At 44.4% G+C, this 9,395-nt stretch overlaps 1 protein-coding gene across 5 annotated transcripts in view; it reads right to left on the minus strand.

Moving 5' to 3' along the window:
• The window catches only part of GRAMD2A (GRAM domain containing 2A), a 30,798-nt gene extending 22,215 nt beyond the window's left edge, over window positions 1–8,583 (minus strand). For all 5 annotated transcript variants that reach the window (XM_032468972.1, XM_032468970.1, XM_032468969.1 and 2 more), the window contains exon 1: window positions 8,478–8,583. In XM_032468972.1, coding sequence (XP_032324863.1) covers window positions 8,478–8,518 — 41 coding nt within the window. In that variant the 5' untranslated portion in view covers window positions 8,519–8,583. The remainder of the gene's footprint in view (window positions 1–8,477) is intronic.
• Between the last annotated feature and the right edge of the window lie 812 nt (window positions 8,584–9,395).

Here is a 9,395-nt window from a genome sequence, read left to right on the forward strand (position 1 = left end):
GGATTGGGGGTGTCCCGGGCAGGGTCCAGCTCCGCGCCCGGCCGCAGGCTCCGGCTGACTTGCTTCCCCAAACCGTGCTCGGCGAAGGGTTCAGATTCCTGAGCGATGACCGACTCTTAAGGAGCTTACTGGGTCCTGGGACCTCCTCCTCCTTCTCCAGGGAGCACCCCAGATTGTCTAACTGGTGGAAACCCCCTAGGAATGCCTGCTTTCACCACCGTTATTCAACTTTGTTCTGGAAGTTCCAGTTCTTGCACAAAGGCATGAAAAAGAAATGAAAAGTTCATATATTAAAACGAGATGGTTAATATTTGAAACAAGATGGTTAATATTTGTAACATAAACTATCCTAGAAGACACATAATTAACCAGAAAATCAGGGGGGTCAGGGTACAGCTCAGTGGTAGAGTATATGCTTAGCATACACAAGGTCCTGGGTTCAATTCTCAGTACCTCCATTAAAAAAAATAAAAAACAATAAAATTAAATTAAAAAAATTTAAAACCTGGAAAATCATAAGAAAGTGGCCCAGAATTCTTATACTTGGGCACCCGGTGAGGCCAACATGTGATGAGGACAGACAGGCACTGCACTTCTAAGGAGTTCACTGTTATTCTGGTAGTTACAAGGTCAACTAAAAAGTCAATAATTTCTCAGTAGACCTGCAATAAAGTTATAAAATATATTTGGGGAAATGATTCTATTCATATGGCAACAACACATATAAGAAACCCAAGAATAAACTTTTAAAATGTAAAAAATCTATGAGAAGAAGACCACAGACATGCTTACAACGACTGAAAAGAAGACTTGAACAAATCAAAGGATGCATTCTGTTCTTGAGTAGGAAGACAAAGTTTTAAAGAAGTGAATTTATCCCAGATTCCATGCAAGGGCTTTGCCCTACCAGATATCAGAACAAACTACAAAGCTAGAGCAATTACAACATTTACTAGTTCAGGAAAAATTAACAGATTAATAGAACATAAGCGGCAGTCCACAGCATGATCTAGGGATATCTGAGAATTTGGTATACAGTAGAGAAACTGTTTCAAATAAGTAAGAGAAGTTTAGATTGTCCAATAAATGGCATTGGGGCAACTGGCTGCCTCACACCATTCACAAAAATAAATTCCAGGTAGATTAAACATCTAAATATTTCCTAAATCAGTAAAGAACTAAAATAAAATAGAGTATATTAAAATATCAGGAAAGGCCTTCCTTAGCAAGATGTAAAACCCAGAACACATAAAGAATTTAACTGCCTAAAAATTTAAAACTTTTGTATATCAAAAAATCCTTTTAAATTTTTTTAGGGGGAGGCAATTTGGCTTACTTATTTATTTATTTTTAGAGGAGGTGCTGGGGATTGAACCCAGGACCCTGTGCGTGCTAAGCATGCGCTCTACCACTTGAGCCACACCCTCTCCCCTGCACATCAAAATTTAAACTGACAAAGGATTGGCATTTTTAACCTATAATTAGCTCATCCAAGTCAATTTAAGAAAAAGGTAAACAATCTAATAGAAAAGGTGGATAAAGAATATGAACAGGTAGATTCCTGTAATGGCTGCCTCCTGGAAGGTGCTGTCACATGGAACATGACAGCTCGGCATCCTGAGCTCCAGGAAGGGAGTCAGAGAGAATTATACAAATACCGCTGTCTTTGGAAGCTTCAACCTTCAAGATGCAGCCACCTCAAGAGATCAATACCACGCTCTCAAGTTTCAGCACCCTTGTGCCTCGTCCTCTTTCCATTGCTTTTGGTGCTGCCTGTTGTTGAAGCAGCAGAAGCTGGAGACACACTTGCTCTCTTGCTAGGCGCGGTTCTCAGCGTCACAGGCATCTGGGCTTGTGTAGGGGTATATGCATGAGAGAGAATTGGACAGGTGTGACTTTGAAGGGCCTCCCGAATCAAAGCTTGCCCTGAAAACTTTTATGCTATTGAGGTTCAGAACTGGGCTTTGGTATCTGAAAGTTCCCAAGAAACAATACATAAGGTAGTCTCACATTCTTGGTTATTTCCCTACAAACGGGAACAAACTGATATCCTGTGTAAAATGGAGAGCAAAATGTTTCCTTCATAACAAATAATGCACTGAAAAATGCCATCTGTAATTTGTATTTGCTAGTTAGAAGGAGGGCCAAAGAAGTGAGATGACTAAAATTTGCATAAGTAATACTTTGTTGTTTCAGAATTCTCAGTAGGAAGAAGGAAACTCTTGCCCAGAATCTTGGGAAATGGCTACTGTTCAGTTATAATCACTGTCTCCATCTGTTGAGGACTCTTTTGTCCATTTTTTTTTTTGGATTTTTGTTTTGTTATCTCCCAAGTTAGTATTGTACTTAGATACCAACTACAGCCGGTCAAAAATCAAAACTTATTTCTTTAGGGATGGAAAGTTTAGAAAATGTATTCAATGTATGTAACATTGAATTGGAGAAAAGATTTAATGTAAAAAAAATACTTTATATTGACACTGAAATGAAGAAGAGATTTAATATTAAACAAAAAGCCTTTATATTAACTGAATAATATCTCCACAGTGAGAAGTACTATGTTAAATATAAACCCATTATGTTAGTTAAAAAAAAGAATATGAACAGGTATCAACAAATAAAAATATACTATAATTTATGTCAAAAAAAGAGAATATGAACAGGCAAGTCCCAAAAGAAGAACTATCTGTCTCACCTATCTTATTGGTAAAATTACAGCGCTCAGTACTACCAAGGATGTGGAAGATAAGCATTCTTATTTTCCATAATGAGACTGAAAACTGAGTTAACCTTGCAGATATATACCAAATGCGTAAGACATGTAAATCCTTTGATCCTACAACTCCATTTCAGGTATAAGGAAATAAATGGACAAGTAAGCAAAAATTTATATTCATATGATTAACAGTTACGAGAAAAAAGTGGAAATACCAAAGTAATATTTTACCAGTATAATAGATTCCTATGCAAGTGACTAAAAAAAATGGAATATGGCTGCATGTGCTAATATAGAAAAAAGTGCAAAACGTGCTGTTTAGTGAAAAGTAGGTACAAATTCGTAACTTAGATATAATCCATTTATAAAATTAGAAAATCTATATTAAACAATAGTGATTATATCTTGGGGAAGAATTAAAGGGTGATTTTCACTCTCAATGGTTTCTGTTCTGTTTGGAATTATAACAGGTATAATACTTTAAAAATCAACAAAAACAATAAAGATATTGAATCTTTTAAAGGTAGATAGGATATCTTCCTTTACTTATTAAATTTCCAAGTCTTAAAAGTTTACTTTTAAGATCTACTGTTGATCAACTCATTGGTGAATGGGCAGCCTCACACACGTGGGAGGGCGGTGTGAGAAAAGGTACATACGTTTACATGTAGATACCAGACAGACCCACAAACGTCACCTCTAAGCATTGATTCTTAGGAAATAACTGGACACATTTAAATGTACAAGAATGTTCACTGAAGTGCAGTTAGAAGAGGAAAAAAAACAATAGGGCATGAACAAATTATGGTTTATTCATAGGACGAAAGGGTATGTAACTATTAAAATGGTATTTATCAAGTTATTTATTAAAACATATTTATAAAAATTAAATCTATATTAACACAAAGGATAGAATTATATAACACTGGAAAAAGCATTATCTAGAACATCATGCGTAATAGAATATATCTGAGGCTGATATTACGAGACCTGTTAGCTTTCCTATTTGCTGCTTTTACATGGGGCCACGGGTTATTTCCAGTCCTGCCAAGTCCTCCTCCATCTTTATGGACCCCAGCCGACAATCTAATGGACACTGGAGTCCAGGCAAGGGTTGCAGGACAGGTCTGTGAACTGGAATTTGGGGCAAAATCATTGTGTCTGAACAAAGGGACACGTCTCTGGAAAGAGAACATTTCACTTTTCTTAGATTTTTAATGTAGCCTATGACTCCCACATGATAGGAAATAAAACTTTAATTTGATCAGCAACAAAATGGGTTTAAAATATAAACTTCAAAACTGATTATCTTAATAAAGAAACACTCGGCTAGCAATGAACACCCTTGGTGCTTAGTTTATGGTCTCTAAATATAATTTCCCACTAGGGAATCAATGCTCCTTAGAGAAACAGCCGATTCCAGAGTTGGGGCAGGAAATACACAAATGAGCCGAAAATACCTAATCATACCAGAAAGCAAGGAAGCCATCAAAGACTGAGGACATGGCACAAGCACTCAGGAGCCAACATGAAGATAGGATAAAGACGGGGCAATCTGAGCATCAAAAAGAATGATGTCTCCAAGCACAGAAACACACCACATATGTTTATATCCCTGAGATTGTCATAATACAAAATGACTCGCTGGTCAACTTTGGTGGCTCTCGTTATTTTGAAAACTTATAAATAAAAGGAAAGGGTGGAGGCCTTTCTAGTACTAAGCTATACCTCAGGGGAACCAAATAATTGAAGAGGGGACATTTCTTTTTATAGAAAGATTCCAGCTAATAAATAAATAATGAAAGAATTATAAATAATGATAGAGTGATACCATTTTGTGATCCCTAATGAAATAATGCATCTGAATAAAATAGTCATCAATGGCTGCTAACATCCCCCAAAGAGAAATTACCCAACCTTCTGTGCTTCCTCAAGTGCTCAGTACTTCCTGGGTCTGACCTATCTCCAGATCCAACTGCCAATTTGTAGGAAACACTGGAGTCAGAGAAACATTTTAAACAACATCAGGAAACTGGGAAATGGTATAGGAAAAATAAACCAGTTTTTTTTTTTCAACAAATACATTGCAAGAAACAACAAGGAAGAAGAAGAAAAAGAAATGGAAGGGGAAAATTATATAGATTACAAGAAATTATAGAGCAGATATTTAGATTCAATGTTTCAGCCAATGATATAAACCTCATTTGTACCCTTATTAAAAAGTTTTAAATGGCACAAAAACATTTATGAGATGATGGGGGAACTTTAAATGCTGACTAGCTATCTGATGACTTTAAGGAGTTATTTTTCAGATGCGAAAATGGTATTTTAGTTATATTTTTAAAAGACCTTGTCTTTTATAGACACACACTAAAATAGTTGTGGACGAAAAGATATATCTTAGATTTGCTTCAAAATAACCCAGGACTGAGGGAGAACGGAGGCCGCGGCGGGGTGATTGGCGAGCCTGGGCACTGGGCACAGGCTGCTTGTTAGTCTCTCTCCTTTTGTATATGTTTGAAACTCCCCACAACAAGAAAATTTAACAATTAAATATGTAAACATTTTTCAACTTGTTTGGAAATCAAGGAAGCCCAGCATGAGTATCAATTCCAAGGTAACGTTTCTGAGTTATTTTAAAATAAAATTTCTGGTTTGTCCTTCAAAATCTAAGAATTATTTTAAAATAACATTTTGTGTGGTCCTGGTGACTATGGGCAAGTTTCAAATAATTTGATTAATGTTAACACATATTAGAAATATTTAATTTTTTTCTATAGGAGAGGAAATGAGAAAAACATTCTCATAACCAGTCACAGCTGTCTGCTCAGGCATCCCACCCACACCGCTGCTCTGACCTGAAGTCAGTGAACAAAGGGACATCAATGAAATGAAATACAAATAGGATTTTGACAATTATTTAATATGCCATGATGTGCCAGGTCAGCACCTTAGGAGGAAAAGCAATTAATGTTTGACTTAAACTAATTATTTATATATTTTTCATTTCATTTTTTTTTTTTTTTACATTTTTTGGGGACAGGTAACTGGGTTTGTTTATTTATTTAATGGAGGTACTGGGGATTGAACCCAGGACCTCATGCATGCTAAGCATGCGCTCTACCACTAAGCCTCCCCTCACCGGTCTTTTTTAAAAATATTATTTCATATTTTTAAAAAATAATGCCAGCCAAAAACCAATGTCTTCTTTAAAAATTAACAATGAGAGTTTGTAGTGGATTTTAAACATCACCTGAGGAAACACTAATTTAGGATAACGACCGAAAGATTGTTTCAACCTCCACAGGTTATTAAGACGCTCCAGCCCTATATTATGACCGAGCATTTGTAAACTAATGAAAATGCCTGGTTGTGGTGGGGAGACGGAAGGAACCAGCCTGCCTTGTAGAGGCTTACATTCGAGGGAACAGCGCCTTCCTTCTGGAATCCTGGCTGTAGCAGGCAGGGACTCCCTGGGGAGGCAGGTACTTCTTAATTACACCGGTAGCTCCCTTCCTAGGGCTTCTGACCCACTCCCCTCCTTCCTTCCCTACGTTAGTAAACAGCTGGGGAATTAATCAAAGCTTCAAAGGTTGGTGATAACCCAGTGACAGACTGATGCCCTGAAGCCCAGGTGAACAGCAGCACAGTGGCCAAGACTGACTTCATGCCAAACTTACACTTGCATAAGAGATGGCTGCAGAACTGGGAGAAATTATTTTCACTCCTCAGGAAAGAAGAAAAGCAAATTATTTTCTGGTGTCCAGACTCAGACCCTGGACACCAAAGAGGAATGCTGCAAAGTCTCAACATCATGGGCTGTCCACAGGTAGTCATGGCAACAAAGCAATTATGTAAAGAGATAAAATACTTTCAGAAATCCAGGGGAAAACAGGTTAGCAGAATTCCTGAATGACTGCATGGAGAAGGCCTTTAGGGAGCCTACAGTCCAATCTCCTTACCTTATGGTGGCAAAGCAGGCCCAGAGAGGGGACCTCACTTGTCTCAGGTTGCAGCAAAGGAGGAACAGTGTGAGGCTTAGCACTCACTTCTGATTCCCGTAGAGAGGCTCTTCATGCTGGTCTGATAAGTATGGCATGTGGCATTCAAGGGCCAGAGCCATGACTTAACCATGTTAAGGACTGGGAGGGGTCACCCAAGCAAACACGTGGAAGAACTTCAGGGAGGCTGGGTAGCTTAAACCCATCTTGAGTACTGCTGACCTCAACCTCAGGGGGTCATCCTAGGGAGATGGATGGGCACACAGGTCCTTCTGGTCTGCAGTAAGGCTCTGAAGGGCCCACCTAAGCTCAGAAATTTCAAAGCAACCAGTAACATCCAGGCATGGACAGGACCCGGGCTGTCCCCTGTAGGCTATTTAGAATATTCTCCCAAAGGCAAGTCAGGAAGAACTTCGACTTGGCCCCAGCAGAAATGCTCCTGGAAGCTCAGTGGCAGCTTCTAGAGCTGCCCGCTTGCCCCAGAGATGCCCATTGCTTAGCTGATCCTGTGGAACCATAACTTTGGACCTGAGAGTGTCTGCCAGTGTGATCAGAGGGCTGTGGAAGGAGCACACTGGTGCCCTCACTGCAGGATGGGAGGGACACTCTCTACTTCCCCTCTCCCTGCAACCCCATAGGTCTTCCCTCTGAAAGGAGCTGGACTGCAGAGCCAACTAGAAGTCCACCTGGGCAAAGGCATCACGGATTGTCAGAGCGTTCTCTCATTCCCTAGGAGCCTGGTTCCAGCCAGGATGGGCGGGGCAAGCAAAGCAAAGAAGGGCAAATGCCAGCTAGGCAGAGCCCCACCAGCCTCTTCGAGGACAGGACAGGACAGAAGGAGCCCTTAAGCATTCTGCCAGCTCCTGTACTTGTGTGGATTCGGCGCTGGGCTCACACCACATTCACGCCATCTGTCCCGGTGCTCCATGGCCAGGGAGGCCAGGCTGCCCTTCAGAGCTCAGGCTGCGGGTTTTGGGACCTCGGCAAGGGCAGGAACTTAGAGCTTCATCCACTGGCTCTGTCTTCCCCAAATAATCCTACCCCAGGGCCCCAAGACCTCAAGGGGCAGCGGTCACAATTCTTGGTGTCACCTGAAACGCCGCCTCCCGCCTGCCCTGCCTCCCTGCCCCTTTCCCCAGCTGCAAGAACTTCCCTTCCTCCGAGGGTGACAGTGGAACAGATCTCGAGGTTGAGACCGGCCCCAGCCCGCCCGACGGGGACGGGCCTGACTCCCGGGCGCGGCCGAGTCGTGCCGGGACAGCTCCGCGCTGCCTCCCGGGCAGCCGAGCGCCGCTACCACTGCAGACCCGGCTACGAGAGGAGAGAGGCTGACCCTTCGCGGGGTCAGAAGGGAAGCGCTGCCCTTGGGCGGGGGGCAGTCAGAACTGGGGGTCGATAAGGCTGGGAGATGAATGAATGGATGGCCAGCGACAGCGGCGGAGGAGGGCGAGGTGCTAGTGGACCACAGGGGGCGTCCCAAGGAGGGTGTCCTCCACCTCCCTGATGCCGCCCGGCCGCCCCTCCGCTCCCAGGTGCTGACCCCTCGCCCGGAACGCAGACGGCCGGACACCCCTCCCCCGAGAGGACGCCCAGCAGCCCGGGAGGCGCCCGGGCCCGCATCCGGAGCCCGAGAAGTGCCTGCCCCACGGGCAGAAGGCGCCGAGGCTCAGCGGGCCCCGCAGCCGCCGGTCCCTCCGGGCGGCGTCCCTCCGCGGCGGCTGCGGGCCCCCGAGGCCGGTCCGCGGGCCGCGGCCCCTTACCTGCTCGCCTCGGCGGCCTCGCCCCGGCTCAAAGCGGTCATCGCACAGCCTCCAGCGAGCGCCGGGGACCGCGCGGCGGGACGGAGCGCCTGCCCCGGAGGACCCGCCCCCGAGCGCCCATTGGCTGGTCGCGCGGGACGGGCCCAGCCCATTGGCCGCTCCTTCCTCTCTCCAGAGCCAGGTGGGGCCCACGCTCCGCTCAGATCCTACCGCTCGGTCCTTGGCACCGGAAAGTCCCGGAGGCCAGGGCCAGGGTCTGCGCCCTGGCTGCTCTCCGCTAGGGCCTTGGTGCCTGCTCCAGGTTCTTCCTCTTCCGCCTCGAGCCCGGTGCCCTCTGCAGCCACCAAATCCCACCTTCGTATAAAACCTCCCAACGCTAAGCTCCAGGGTAGTTTCAATTTCACTCCACACCAGAGAAGTGATATGCGTAGGGAACACCACAGGGGACTTTGAACAGGAGAACTGGATGTCAGACAGCTCGGGAGCTGGAATGATTTCATGTGCTTTTCCCAGAGTTCCGGACTTCAGTGTCTCCCCAGGTTAAGTTTTTGGAGATGTCTGGAAAGGGACTGAAGATGGCCAGAAATCAAGAGTGGGGATGCACAGGCAGGTCGGATGTGGGGCGGGGTCGGCAATAAATTTGGCTTGTGGGCCCCTCCCCTCTCATCCCCACCGGGAAAGGCTTGGTCTTGGGAGTGGTCAGGAGGGGGAAGGTGCCAACCAGCCAGATTCAGTTCCATTCCCAGTCCTCTCACTTCCTTGGCCCTGCTTTATCATGGAGGGTACTGGAAAACAGAAGGGGCCCAAAGGGAGCCCAGGGTTCCCCCCAAATATCTGGAAACTGGGAGTAGAACCTACACTCACCCATAGAGATCGGCAGCCTTTACTGCAAGACTTAGGGGGAGGGGCAGGGCAAGG

This window comes from Camelus ferus, chromosome 27, assembly GCF_009834535.1.
Source record: "Camelus ferus isolate YT-003-E chromosome 27, BCGSAC_Cfer_1.0, whole genome shotgun sequence".
NCBI lineage: Eukaryota > Metazoa > Chordata > Mammalia > Artiodactyla > Camelidae > Camelus > Camelus ferus.